This window comes from Lissotriton helveticus, chromosome 10, assembly GCF_964261635.1.
Source record: "Lissotriton helveticus chromosome 10, aLisHel1.1, whole genome shotgun sequence".
Lineage (NCBI taxonomy): Eukaryota > Metazoa > Chordata > Amphibia > Caudata > Salamandridae > Lissotriton > Lissotriton helveticus.
Window position 1 is genome coordinate 547,739,930 of NC_136071.1, and position 15,121 is coordinate 547,755,050.

The 15,121-nt window shown below is 52.7% G+C and overlaps 1 protein-coding gene across 2 annotated transcripts in view; it reads left to right on the forward strand.

The window, feature by feature from the left end:
- The window catches only part of PARN (poly(A)-specific ribonuclease), a 637,089-nt gene that overhangs the window by 55,815 nt on the left and 566,153 nt on the right, over positions 1-15,121 (forward strand). For both annotated transcript variants that reach the window (XM_078663093.1, XM_078663092.1), the window contains exons 4-5: positions 1,980-2,047; positions 12,359-12,440. In XM_078663093.1, the coding sequence (XP_078519219.1) occupies positions 1,980-2,047; positions 12,359-12,440 (150 nt within the window). The remainder of the gene's footprint in view (positions 1-1,979; positions 2,048-12,358; positions 12,441-15,121) is intronic.

Sequence of the window (15,121 nt, forward strand, 5' to 3'; positions counted from 1 at the left end):
GAAGTCATTTCAGAACTTGCAGGACGAGTTTGGGATGCCCCGCTCCCAGTTTTTTAAATATCTTCAATTTCGACAAGCTCTAACGCCCTACTTGACTATTCTAGAGCTGCTCCCTGACTTTAGTCCGTTAGAGGCCAAACTGTTCATGGGCGGGTTGCCAGACAAGAAAATCTCCCGAATCTATCAGACACTGGTCCACCACTGCTCCTCCGATCTCCTTAAACTTAAGACTGCGTGGGAGGAGGATGTTGGGGACTTAGAGGAGGAGGACTGGAATGAAGCGCTGGCAAGCCCGCGGGCAGCTGCAATTTCCACTCGCCTGCGCCTGATCCAATTTAAATATCTACATCGCACGTATTTCACACGGCAGCGCCTATGGTGGGCGGGTATGGTGGGCTCGCCGGACTGTCTTCGGTGCGGCTTGAAGGTGGGCACGCTCCTGCTTACTACATGGGGTTGTTCAGCACTGCAGAGGTTCTGGGATGGGGTTTTTCGGTGCCTATCAGAGGTGTTGGCTTGGGTGCTTCCTCGGGACCCCAAACATGCGTTAATGCATGTTACGGAGGGCATTGGGGGCAATAGGTATAAGCGTCATTTGTTGCTTCTGGGCCTTACCTTAGCCAAACGAGACATTGCCAAAGCCTGGAAGCCGCCCCAAGCCCAACCTTTGGCCGCCTGGAGGAACGGCATGGACTTCTGCATGGGGCTGGAGCAACCCATATTTCTGGCCAGGGGATGCCCTGGCAAGCACTTTAAAATCTGGAAGAGGTGGGCCGACTACCGGGGGTTGGACTTGGACACTCCGCCTGACAGAACGGCCCTCCCGTCGCCTTGACACCCGGACATTTGGTAATATTGTGAAGTGTCTTGATTGGACTCAGCAGGTCTTTTGTACAAATGTTTCTTCTCTATTTTAGCAGCAGCGCAGCCTGGGGGGAGGGGCGGGAGAGAGGGGGGGGTAGTGTTTCATGTAAAAGTCTGCATATGATATTTTTGCTCTGCTAACGTTTGCAGCAGTCTCCGGGGTTCGGACCTATGCATCATATGTGCCTTCAGACAAATAAAATCTGTTTAAAAAAAAAAAATACTTGCAATTGTCCTCATGGTTCATAATTCAATTATTTGCTAATGTTATTTAGATGTCGTCTAAAAATAGATATAAAGAATCAATTCGACTAATCAAAGATGCAAAACAAAGCATCAAAGAAGGAAACAACATAGGCATATAAACTAGCAAATCAATGTGGTTTACAAAACCAGCAAAGTTCATACTTTTGTCATGTATTAATGTATGCTTGAGGCCACAACCAAATTAGACAAATGTAGGACAATCCACTCTTAAATGACTGGTCCACAGACAGATGTGTTTAAGAGAGTCTGTCTCCAAATGATTAATCTTAAAGGAAAAGTGTAAACTTTGTTGATATTTTGGCCTCTGGCGTGTTAAGTACATGAGACCATCTTCGGGACTACTCTTGCATAGGGATAATGTTGCTGATCCCTAGTGAGACATTTCAGTCTACATAAAGAGCTGGATGGGAAAGTACAGGACGGGCTTAAGATGCACTCAATTGGCTAAACTTTTATAAGAGCACTCAAGAAGGCCGTTGCTTTGATATGGGGAATGGCAGTTTTTGTTGGTTAACGAATAACAGTTGAAACCAAGCACACTGGAAAGTGAGCGGCTGGACAGCTCGCTTACACCACAGCATTCTTTGTCCAACCGATCAGTTCCCGTTCACTTGCGATATTTGTTAGTGCTCTTGCTTCACCCCACAAATCAATGTATATTATTGACACTTACGTGTTGTAATGTTTGGTCTATAAAGCTATTTGGTGTCTTAACATGATGAAATGTAAGTTGCAGAAACAATACTGCTACATGGTGTCTTTTTATGGCTTGTTTTCTTGTGCGATGTCTTGATTGCCAGCTTTTTAAAATGTTCTGATTTGTCTCACTGAGCACTTTGTTTTTGCAGCATTCCATGGACTTTTTGTTGTTCCAGTTTGGACTTTGCACTTTTAAGTATGATCACACAGAATCCAGGTATTTGCAACCATAACCCCATTGAATATGTATGTATTTATAATATCGCTGTATTTTAGGTTGGGTTTCATTTATGTTTATATTAGTTTTGCGCTGAAAGTAGGAAAACCTAATTTCCTTAGTAATTTTTCTTTATCTACATTTGTTGAGGGGAATAATGCTTTTTATTACTGCTTTGTTCATTATCCTCACCAGAACATCTTTAAGTACAGATTGCATTTAACACTTTTTTTTAAACTTATTTTTATTGGCATTTCGTTATCATAGCATTACAGACCATGTAAGCAATCACATATGCAAGAAAACGTAGGATAAAAAAAAAAAATTCAAAGAGAAAGGAAAAGAGCGCAAACATGTGAATCAACATCATGGGGAGCAGTGGAGGGGGTCTGCAGAGGCTGTACTGTGTTGTTGCCAAGTAACTGGGGGGACAGAACTCGGGGAAGAAGCATCTGGGTGTTTACACGGGCATATCGAGAAGAGATGGGGGTAGGGCGTTAGAGGGGTCACAGGCTCATGCTCACAGTGAGCCGGATTACTAGAGGGCGGGAGTGTTGTGTCAGATTGGGCATCGGGCCAGTTGCCCCGGGAGCAGGGCAGAAGTGTGGGACCGCGTGTCGCCAACGGCCGGCACTAGTCGTTAGTCAGGGGCTGTAGGTTCGCGCGGGTGGGGGGGGGGTCTGCCGGGGTGGATGTGGTTGTAGGGGTGGGCGTGGTCGGGTCATCTGGGCGCATCAGCTGTCGGAAACGATGCAATAGCATGGCCCATTCCATAGAGATGGACTGTTTACGGGCGCCTTTAGCTTCCTCCTCCCGCAGGGCGTCTTCTTCCGCCACTGCCCTTTTACATACCGCCCCTGTCCATGCTGCTGTGGGGGGGCCCTCTAATGACCGCCAGTGCATAGCTATACATCTTTTCGCTAGTAGTAACGCTAGGGATACAAAGCGCTTGTGTGCCGGGAGCTGTTTCGGAATGTGGAAAATGCCCAACGCGCTGGATTCCCAGGTATCTAGGGTTGTGAGGCCCGTGAGGTCTTTCAGTGTGTCGTGTACTGTCCGCCATAGGGGGTGGAGATCTGGGCAGCTGCAGAACATGTGACGGAAATCTGCATCTGGGGAGTGGCATCTGGGGCAGAGGAATTGAGTGGTGGGGTAGAAGTTCTGCAGCTGCGCCGGCGTCAGGTACGCCCTGTGCAATATATAATATTGGATGTTTTTAAAGCGGGCGTTCCTAGATGTACATTTTGGGGCTTCAAGCGCCTTGATCCACTCCGAGTCGTGTAACGGGCGCCCGATGTCCTCCTCCCAGGTGGTGCGCAAGGACATTAGGGGGGCATTCAAGAGTTCCCGTATCGCTTTATATAACCAGGTGACCAAATGGCGCCCTGTACCCATGTGCAGGATTGTGTGTATAACTGGATGCGTGTCTGGTTCACACGTCAGGAGGTTGTGGTATGGACGGAAACAGTCGAGGAGCTGGCGATAGCGGAGGAATTGACCGGGGGGGAGATCGAATTCGGCGATGAGCCAATCGAAAGATTTAATCCGACTCTCCTCAAAGAGCGATTCCATGTCTGTAATGCCGCACAGTGTCCACTCGGCGAGCATGGGGGCTGGGAAGTATGAATCTGACCTGGGCCAGCCGATCAGCGGGAGCAACGGGGAATACGAGGTCGTCCCGGGAGACATCCGGTGGACCCGGAGCATGCATCGACGCACCACTGAGACCTGTAGAGGATATGTGCGTCACGGTTTAGTGCCCGGAAGGAGAAGACGGGTGAGCTCCGGTGTCGGAATCCTACCTGTTGAGGTAGTGGCCTCTTGTGTGTATCGGTCTGCCGTCCAGCACGACAGCCATTGGAGCTCGGCCGCTAGAAAGTAGGACTCGAAGGATGGGGCTTCGAGGCCCCCCTGGTTGGTGGGAAGCTGAAGGGTTTTCAAGGCTACGCTGTGCCGGCCCGATCCCCAAATTAGGGTACCTAGGAGGGAATTGAGGTCCTGGAAGAAGGACCTGGGTGGGACCACCGGCAAGTTGGTTAAGTGATAAAGGAGCCGGGGAAGCATTACCATTTTGGCCAGGGCAATGCGCCCAATCGGGGTCAGTGGGAGTCTGGTCCAGAAAGCAACCGTCGGCCGGAGGCCCGCGAGTGCCCTGCAGTGATTGCCCTCGAAGACGTCAGCGGGAGAATGGTAAAGTCGGACCCCTAGGTATCGGGGGGCATCTGTGGACCACGAGATCTTTTGCGTCCCCAGCCAGGTATCGCGGGGTGGCAGTTCCGGGTGAAAGGGATATACCGTGGATTTATCCCAATTCACTCGGAGGCCCGAGGCGTCCGCGAATGCGGTGAGCGTGGTCCATATGGGGGTGAGGTCGGCCGTAATATCCCGGACATAGATGAGGAGGTCGTCCGCGTACATGGAGACGCTGTGCGTGACTTCCGCGAGTGGGATGCCCCAGTCTAGACCACCTTGGCATAATCTGATCGCCAACGGCTCGACTGCAAGGGCGAAGAGGAGAGGCGAGAGGGGGCACCCCTGTCTCGTGCCACGCCGGACCTCGAACACCGCCGAGACGTGTTTCCCAATCCGGACCCGTGTGGACAGGTCGGTATAGAGGAGCCGCGTGTACGCCATAAGTACTGGGCCGATATTGAGGCGGTGGAGGACCGAGAAGAGGTATGGCCATTGGAGAGTGTCGAAAGCCTTCTCTAGGTCCAGGATGAGGCAGGCGGAGCGGGGATATCTGTCCCATACCTGGTCCTGAACATGGAAGACGCGGCGGATGTTCTGTGAGGTGTTTCTCCCCGGGACGAAGCCGCACTGGTCCGGATGGACTAGCGGGCGTATGACCTGGGCGTATCTGTCTGCCAATACCTTCCCGAGGAGTTTACAGTCTGCAGACAGTAAAGTGGTAGGGCGATACGAGCCTGTTAGACCTGACACCTTTTGGCGTGGTTCTTCCCCCATCTTTTTGCCTCTGACTCACGTGTTTTGATGCTGTGCTGGATTTCGTTTTTGCTGATTTAGATGCTTTGGACACTCTGCCACTGCTGATCAGTGCCGGAGTGTAAGTGCTCCCTCTGTGAATTGTGATATTGATTGAATATACCTGATTGGCATATTTGTATCACCACGAAGTCCCTAGTAAAGTGCACTGTGTGTGCCAGGGCTGGTGATGACAGATGCTACTAGTGGGCCTGCAGCGCAGATTGCGCCACCCACATGAGTAGCTTTAAAATAGTGACTCAGGCCTGCCAGCGCAGGGCCTGTGTGCAGTCAGTGGACTGCCCTGTCCCCCTGGCCAGTGTCTCCACTGGCTGGGCCTAACCCTTCCCTGTCTGTGCACATCAGCCACCCCTATGGAAAGCTCAAGGTACCCCCCTGGGCAGGGTGCAGTGTATAGCTACGGTAGAGCATGTACTAGTGCAGGTCACATGCTCTGGTAGTGGGCTGCAACCATTTTATGTGCTCACTGCTGTAAGGCTATCTTGCTCCATAGAGTAACATGGAGAGGCTGGGCCCATGTGATGCCAGCCTATCTTCCCTTAGGAACAAGATGGGACATAAATGAAAGATATCCCTGAACTCAGAATTTAATGACACATCTTTTAGTGAAGGGTGTTTTTAAATCCTGTGTTGGAGAATAGCACTTTTAGAAAGTGGCTGTTCTCTTGTCTAAACCTTTCTGTGTGCCTGGGTTTGTGGAATGCTTGGGTGTGACAGGGGGGCTGCAGAGCCCCCGGAGGAGAGGGTCGGAGCCAGCCCGGGGATGAAAGGGCACATCTGCTGCCTGGGAGGTGGGAGGAAGGAAGGCCTGATAAGTACTGGGCTGTGCCGGCCACCTCCCCCATGCTATCTCCCTCCTGATGGTCAACTGACACCTCTGGCCTTGAAGCTGACAGGGAGAGGAAAACCAGAGACACCTCAGTGCTCTGCAACCCCCAGAATTGGCTTAGACTGGACCAAGGGCCTCCATGCACAAAGACTTCAAAGGACTTCAAAGACATTGAGGGGTATAAGGAAAGGACCCCTGACTACAGAAGTTTAGATTCTGAAATTCTACAATCAAGAAGGAACCTCTGCTGGAAGGAGGACAGCTAGGGAACTAAAGGAAGACTGCCTTGCTGTGTGCTCTAAGGGCTGACCTGTTCTGCTGTTTGACTGGAAGCTGAGGAGGAGAAAGGGGCTTTGCTGTGTGCTGTGACCCTGCCTGCTTGAAACTGCCAAGACCTTGCTGTGTGCTGTGTCTGCAACTTGAATCTCCAAGGGCCTGAGAAGAGCTGGCCTCCTGCTTGGAACCCAGGGCTAAAGGTTCCTGAAGCTTTGCCACAAACTGCGGAAAGATTGTGTGAGGAGCGGCCCCAACCCGTGTGTCCCAATTGCCAGCTGTCTGGAGCTCGCTGTGCTCATCGGCACAGATTCCAGGGGCGAGGAGGGACCGTGGTGTGGTTCTGTAACTAGGATCCCCCCCTGCTGATTGGGGGGCCACAGAGACGTCCTGCAGCAATCCCAGGACCCAAGGGAACCTTGCCGCCAAATCACCGACGCGGCCCGGGGCCAGAAAACACCCTCCGTGGATTTCCTGGCGAAGGGGAGCTGAAGCGCCAAAGAACGAAGGCGCCGCGCTCCCATTGGTGGAGGGAGCCGAGCCCCCTCACTAACGCCGCGACGGGATTGGCCCGTGCGGCGCAGCGTCATCAGCAGTGGTGGGCCGTGATTGGCCGAAGTAGCGGAGCGTCATTGCCAACCTGTCCCGGGAGCCGCTGTGCCATTGGCTGACTCCTGGGCACTGAAGGGGCTCGACCAGAGGGCCGCGACCTGATTGGCCGCAGCGTGGAGCAGCCTGGAAGCCGCCGAGGGAATCGCGACCTGATCACCCCACCCCCCAGTGAGGAGCCGACCGCCGGAGCAGCTGGCTGACCCGTCCTCGCCAAGGGAGTGAGTCCGCGTGTGTTCCCCGCCCCGGGCCTGTCGTCCCCCGAGGTGCTGCATCCCCCGCCGCTCGTTGGATTGTCGAGAGCGGGCGGGAGAGCACCAGGGGACCGGCCGGGGCTAAGAGCGAGTGTGCGCTTCTGGGTGCGAGGCGCCTGAGTCCCTCCGGCGCACGCGGAAGCCCCCACCCAGCAGAAAAGAAGTCCCCAGGATACCGGGTGAGGCGCGCTTGTCGCGCTTGGGGGGGGCTAAGTGCCTATGAAGGCTGGCTGTAACTAACTTCGCTTTGGCACTGCTTTTAATGATCGATTTGAGAGCGGAATGATTAGGAATCAGGGGCATTATTTTTAGACTCCTGATCTGAGAGACGAGAGACTATTTTTTTTTTTTTGAATCTGAGAACTGCCTATTTACAAGAACCATTAAGAATTAAGTGCAACCCGTAAGATAAAATGCTACGTTGTCTAAAGAAGTGATTATCGTGCAACTGCTTCATTTACATGCTGAAACTAGATAAAGCTATATATTTTTATAAAATATACTTACCTGTGTGGTCTCAGTTTGTGGTGGATTGGGGATTATTGTTGTGTTAAGTGCAAATGTTATCCACATTGCCTCTGTTCAGCCTAGACTGCTCGCGCCATGCTACCTAGAGGGTGAGCAGGGGTTATCTCAGAGGGTTATTCCGTCGCCCTGACTGGAAGCAAGGGTCCCTACTTGGTCTAAGGTACTTACCTCTGCCAACCAGAGACCCCGGGTTCTAACAGAGCCCATGAGATGTGGGTCCCGGTGTGGTTTCAGAAAGGGCACGATGACCGATTCCCGCAGGGAGCGAGGCAACACCCCCTGATCGAGGGCAGTCGCGAACATCTGTGCCAGGCGTGGGATCACTAGAGGGGAAAACGTTGAATAGTATTCTAGCGGGAAGCCGTCGAGACCCTGGGCTTTATTGCGAGATAGGGTCCGCAGCGCCTGAGTAAGTTCTGAAGCCGCTATTTTGGCGTCGAGCGCGAGTTTGTCGGCATCTTAGATCGTGGGTAGTGGCAACGGGTCAAGGAAATGGGCGACAGACGACGTAGAGAGCGAGTCCGGGGCGCCGTACCCCACGGTATAATAGCGTTGGAACGCCAGAAGGATCTCCGCCTGGGAACGCACGAGCTCGCCCTCCGGGGTGACGATGTCCGTGATCGTTTTGGTTTCGGTGTCCTGTCGCGCCAGCCATGCGAGCATCGCACCCGTTTTGTCCCTGTCTCTATGGACTCTGGAGGCATAGGCCCTAAAGTTATATTTCCTAAGGTCTGCACAGGCAGCTTGGTAGGCTGACTTTGCTTCAGCCGTGAGCGCAGCGTGCTCCTCAGAGGGATCAACTTGTTTAGTGAGTGTAGCTAAGCGCAGTTCCGTGGTTGTGAGTGCCCGTTCCAATGTACGCCGGACCCCTGTGATTTGTTTAATGCATTCCCCCCGTGCCACCACCTTGAACGCGTCCCACTCTATCCGTGTCGAAGAAGCCGTGTTCGTGTTGTGCGTGAAGTAGTCCCGTATGCTACGTGTGTGCGAATCCCGGAACACCTGATCAGTCAAACATTCCCTTGGAAGTCGCTAGGTAGGGACCGGTGGGTGCGGGGGGCATCGGGTGAGTCGCAGTAAGTGAGCGTCATGATCTGAGATGACCCGCCCTAAGTAGTCCGCAGAGACAACCATAGGGAGGATCTGCGCTGAGCATAGAAACCTGTCAAGGCGGACCCGGGGGTTGTGAGGGATAGAGTGGAACGAATAAAGGCGGGTATGAGGATGTAGGTGTCGCCAAGCATCAGTGAGCGCCCAGTGCGCGGCCTAAGCACGGAGCAGCTCTGATTGTCGGGGGTCAGGGGAGCGCGGAGGGGGGGGTGCGATCGGTCCAGGGAAGGGTCAAGCGTGCAGTTGTAATCGCCCCCCAAGATCCAGGGAACAGCAGTGAATTGGGCCAGGACTCCCGTAAGGTGATCCCAGAACTTTTCTTGCTCATTGTTAGGGGCGTATATGCTGCCCAGGAGGACCCTCTGGCCGTCTAACAGCCCCTCCAGTAGAGCGTATCTGCCCTCCTTGTCTGCCACCCGCTTAAGTTCCTGGAAGGGGGTGCCTGGCCTAACCCAGATTAAAGCGCCGCGTGCGAATGCCGAGTAGGTCGTGGCATAGAACGTTCCGCGCCATTTAGCCTGCAGTCTGCCCAGTTCGGTGCTGTTAATGTGTGTCTCCTGCAGGAGAGCAACCCCAGCTGTCTTGCGCTTGATGTATGAGTAGACAGAATAGCGCTTACTAGGTGTGTGGAGGCCCCGTATATTTAGTGTGAGGACATTAACGTCCAATCGTGGAACTGCCATCAATCAGAGGTTGTGTTAGCTGCTGAGAGCACCGAGGAGGCCCGGGGAAATGTGAGGCTGTAAACCGTGTGCATGCCCGTGTATGCCTTGCTGTTGAGGGGTAGGGACAGGAACTGACAGGAGGGAAAACTGCGGTAACAGGGGGCGGGAAACAGTCCCAATACAGGGGATACGTCACTGGGGGCGGCATATCCAAACTGGTGTCCCACTAGGGGAAGAATACAACAAGAAACTGCGGGGGTGGCAGCGCGCGTGTATGCGAGGCTGGGCGCAGATCGGGCTGTCGTAGAAGTGATGTATGTCGCGCTTGAGCCTACAGAGGAAACGCTGAAGTAGAGTTAGAGCATATTCGGCAAGTAAGGTGTACATAAAGAGGATACAATCCAGTCCCATATCACTCGGAGGTGCTTGGTCGTTCATCCAGGATAGCGTCCATTCTTTGCGTGATGACCAGGGGAGAGGAGGCCTGACCTTTCCCCGACATTGTGCCATCACTGTCGCGGTCTTTCTCCGGAGTGAAGAGGTGTGGCTGGCCTTCCAAGTCTGGAGCCAGGGGCGACGAGTGTAGTTCAGTCACCGCTCTCAGGGCATCTCGTCGCTCTTGCATGATCTGCGTTAAATCAGGCGGTCTCGAAGGGGATGATCCGTGGCTCTTGGAAGGGCTCGTATGGGGGTGCTTCGAACCACGTCTCCTGGATCTCCGTGAGCGACTGTTCTGGTCTCGTTGGGTTCCCGCCTTGGGTAGTAGTGGGCAGTGGAGCTCCGTCCAGTCCTGCGCGCCCTCGGCGGTGGTGAAGAAGATGGCCCTGCCCTTGTGTAGGACCTTGAGGCGGGCTGGGAACAGCAAGGAGTATTGGATATCGTTTGCGCGGAGGCGTCTCTTGACCTCGAGAAATGTGGACCTCTGCTGCTGAACTCCTCGTGCATAGTCCGGGAACACCATGACATGTTGGTCCTCCACCTGCAAGGGGCCTGCCGCTCGGAACACTGCGTCGCGGTCACGGAAGTGTAGGAACTTGGCCAGCATGGGTCTGGGAGGGAAGCCTGGTCTGGGCTCCCGGGCGGGGACCCTGTGGGCTCGTTCAATGGAGGAGAACGCCGAGCGGTCCGCTTCGGGGGTGAAAGATCTGGTCCATGACTCCATATAGTTCAGGGGGTCTGAGTTCTCAATTCCCTCCGGGAGGCCCAGGACGCGGATATTACAGCGCCTCGACCGCCCCTCCAAATCGACTGTGCGCTCCTCAAGGGCCTCCACGCGGCGTAGGACCTCCTGTAGATCTGTCTCTTGTGCCTTCATGGCGGGTTGTAGGTCGGTCAGTATCTTCTCTCCCTCCGCCAGTCTGTCCGCCAGCTTGCGGTGATCGTCGCGGACCAAGCTGATGTCCGTCTAGAGGGTGCCCAAACGTTCCTCCATCGATAGTCGGGACATCTCTATGGCCGCCAGCACCTGGTCCAGCTTCGCCGATAAGGTGGGGTCCGTTTGAGGCGCGTGGGTTTGCGACCAGGTCCGGGTGTGAGGCATATTCTCAGGGGCTGTTTCCGGGACGGCGGTCGCCTGTGTGCCCTTCGGTTTCCCCATGCCAACAGCAGGTGGGGCGCTGAGAGTCAGTGAGGGCAGGGAGAGGCAGACTCTTCAGGGAGGGGTCCCTTGAGCAGGCCCACGCCAGGGGAGGATGCGTGGACACAGCAGGTGTAGGGCGGCCAAGGGCTGGCCCACCAGGTCCCGGGTTCTCAAGCGGTGCAGTGCTCGCACTGGGATGATGAAGCAGGGGCGCAGGCTGTGGGGTCCCCCCGCTGGCAGTTGAGACCCTCCAGGTGTAAGCAGGAGGAGCAGGAGGGAGGCGCGTGGTGATCCGGGGCTTCTAGAGGTGCTGCTGGGAGCCCTTTGGACGTCGTCCCGCTCCGACGAGTATGGGCGCCATGTCGGAGTCAGGCACCACCGGGGAACATGCATCGGGCGGCCGTGGGGTTCTCAAGCGGTGCAGTGCTCGCACTGGGATGATGGAGCAGGGGCGCAGGCTGTGGGGTCCCCCCGCTGGCAGTTCAGACCCTCCAGGTGTAGGCAGGAGGATCAGGAGGGAGGCGCGTGGTGATCCGGGGCTTCTAGAGGTGCTGCTGGGAGCCCTTTGGACGTCGTCCCGCTCCGACGAGTATGGGCGCCATGTTGGAGTCAGGCACCACCGGGGAACATGCGTCGGGCGGCCGTGGAGGGTGCCTCAGTCCCCTCGGTAGTCTTCGTTCCGGGCCTACCTCCTGTGATGGGTGCAGCGACGTCAGTCGGCTCCGCAGACAGCCCGCTGGTCTCGTTGTCTGAGCCGGGAAGTCTACCGGCGGTCACTCCACTGAGGCGTTGAGGGGGTCTCGGGGAGAGCAGTGTCACCGGACCGTGGCTGCCATCTTGGGTCTCGGCGAATGCCTCCGGCGGGAGCAAACAAGGAGGAGATGCGCCCCTTCCAGCGCCAGAAGAACCTCTATGGTCGGCGCTCCGGGGAACAGGGATGCTCCGGTCACCAATTTTGTGCGGAGAGGCCCACGGCGATCCTCGGGGCTCGATATAGTGTCAGCCTGATTGCGGAGCCTCAACAACACACGGCCGCCATCGTGGCTTGCGAAGCCACGCCCCCAGATTGCATTTAACACTTAATGAGCACAGAACAAACTGAGCTATGTAATGTTAAGATTTTTAGTTATGAAATCTTTACTTTACTTGTGGCTCGAATTCGAAGAGATTATACATAATATATTGTCTATCCCCCCAAAAAAAGCTGGGAAACATGGTATGCATGCCAAAGATTACAGTGAAAAGAAAACCAGGTAGTACATTTTTCAAAATTAAATCCAATTTCTGTTGATGATCTGAGCTTGATGGTACTGAAGGTATTTTAGATGTAATTGCTAATGCAGGTCTGCATTTTCTTTTGAGGGGTTTTCAACTGGTCCTGTTTGCTACAATGTGCAAATGTTCTTCTTTGAGAGGTGCGTTTATACTAATTAACTTTTTGCAACACTTTCTTCACAGATATATAATGAAGTCATTTAATTTTTATATATTTCCGAAGCCTTTCAACAGAAGTTCCCCTGATGTAAAGTTTGTTTGTCAGGTGTGTAGAACCGGAAAGTTAATGAGTTATTTTTTTCACATTTACACATTCAATTATATGGCTCTTCCTAATACCACATAGGCTGGACGGAGAAAGAATAACACCTGCAATAATTTCAGTATTAGTGTTCCCATAGGATGTAGATTTTAATGATAGAATTAGCAATTGAGGTACTTTAATACTTTAACCTCATCTCAATTGATTTACGCCACTGATGTACAAGTTCTATAAACCTAACCTGTATAATTTTGGTAAGCTTTAGTCAGTCAACAATGAGACCATCATTGTCACAGAAAAATAGACCGTAAGACTAGAAAGCAGGATCTTTTAGGCTATTGAAGGATCCACTTCATCAACTTTTTGGTGGATTTGGTAGTGGCTTTGAAATGTTGTATATATGTCAGTGAGCAGGGTTAAGATTGCTACCTGGTTTAGCCTAGAGTTGTCAATTGTAGATTAAGATTTATGCATGCTAATTTCTCACATACAGAACATTTGAATAATTATTGAAGAATATGCTATGATTCCTCCCAACATAAAAATGGTATTGAGGCGTAATCTAACTGCTCTGTCACGGATGAGATCTGTGGTAGACCATCCTCACCCTTAAATAGCATATACCCTAAACAAAGGTATAAGCACATTTTAAAATTGGGTCCTCTTGTCCATTAACAATGACCGTAGTCCTTGCCTCTTGAAGTCACCTGGGACAGACTTGTCTGATTAATCAAACTATTGACCAATTTCAGATTTACTGTATCTGACTCAGCTGCTAGTGAGGTGTGCTGCAGTTGAGTAAGGAGTCTTTCTTTGAGAATCTTTACAATCCAGACCAGGCCCCATGTGGGAGGGCAGGCCGTATAAACAGACGTGGAGGCTGCAAATAGTGGGCCAGTAGGGCGGTCTTTATTAAAAAATAAACAAATGTTGGCAGAGATAGTGTCCTTCTCAATTTAACATGCACAATCACAGTTCTTCTTGGGTCTTGGGAAATCTTCTCTTCGTCAAGGTTTGCCGCTCCAGTGGTTGGTCCTTCCCAGGAGGCTCAGAAGAGGAGAGAAAAGAGGGAGCCGTCCGTGTTTGTAGGGTTTATTTATAGGGTTTTGTAGACACTAAGGTCTCCGTCACCACACCCGGCTGGTGCAACTACTATATGGGTAGAACACAAGAGTGAGGGAGGTAGGATGATACTTTGGAATTTTTTTTTTTTTAAAGGAGGTCCACTGTCATGCGGGTTGTGCACGGGAACAGACAAAGGTGAGGGAATAATGCAAGGATATGGGGTCGACTACTAACAAAATTAATCAGGCTTCCTCGCCCGTCTTCTTCGCGATTTCCTTGTTCTTAAAGCAACCGCCTCCCGCTCTCCTCCGATACTCCTTTGAACCTCCCGCCACCCTCTTGTACACCTCCTAACCTCCCGCCACCCTCCTGTACAAACCTCCCGCTGCCCCAGTCCCTTCTTTCCCCCTTGTTTTAGAGACTCACCGGCTCTGCCGCGACTCTCCTGAGTTGCGGCCGCTTCTCAGCCACCTCCTGCGGAGACCACCACTCCTCGTACCATGTCTCGCTCTTGTCCTGGTCTCCCGAGTCTACTTCTTCGGTTTGTCTTCTGGCGTCTTCTTCTTTTCCTCCGTCTCCTTCTGCTTCCTTCTCGTTTCCGGCTGTATCGCACCCGCTTGTCGCGGCTCTGCCCCTTTTCACCTCCTGTGGGTTTCTTCTTCCGGGGTTATCCCCGCCCTCTTCCAGTTGCACATACCGCTGTACGGGGAGAGGACAGGTGGGAGGAGTTACATTGCGAGCCTGTTTCACCCGGTACTGCAATCGGGTTTTCTTCCCTGGTGCAGGTACTCAATTTGGGTGTTGAGGGGGGGTATATGTCCCCATCGGGCCTGTCGGGTTCGTCTTCCTTTCACATCCCCTCACCCATGCTGTACTTCTAGTAGGGGAGATGTCACAGGGATATCTAGAAAAAAAGTCTGCGTTTGCATGTTCTGCTCCCTTCCGATGTTTTGTGTGAAATCTATAAGGTTGTAATGACAAGAACCAACGTAATACCATTTCGTTTCCTTTATTGCGTGCGAGCCATTCTAACGGGCGTGGTCGGTGTAGAGCGTGAATTCTCGCCCCTCCAGATAGTATTTTAAAGTGTCAATGGCCCATTTTATGGCAAGAGCTTCCTTTTCTATTACTGCATAGTTACGCTCTCTGGGAAATAGTTTCCGACTTGTATATAGTATTGGTCTTTCCTCTCCTTGTTGAGTTTTCTGGTACAGTACCGCCCCTAGTCCTTGGTCAGAGGCATCCGTCTGAAGGATAAAGGGCTGGGCATAGTCTGGGCTGGCTAATACTGTATCAGAATTCAGGGTCTTTTTCAGTGTCTCGAATGAATGAATGAGATTAGGGCTAGGTTCTTTTAATCGGGCTTCGGTTTTTACATTTTTTTGTAGGAGATCTGTGAGTGGTGCTGCAAGTTGTGGGAATCTGGGTATAAACCTCCTATAGTATAAGAGTAGCCCGAGGAAGGCTCGGAGGGCTTTTGCAGTACGGGGAAAGGGTACTTGAGCTATGGCAGAGAGTTTGGAGCTTTGTGGTCGTATCATTCCCTCTCCTAATATATAACCCAAGTACTTTACATTTTGGGCAGCCAGGTGACTTTTGGCGGGATTAATTTTGAAACC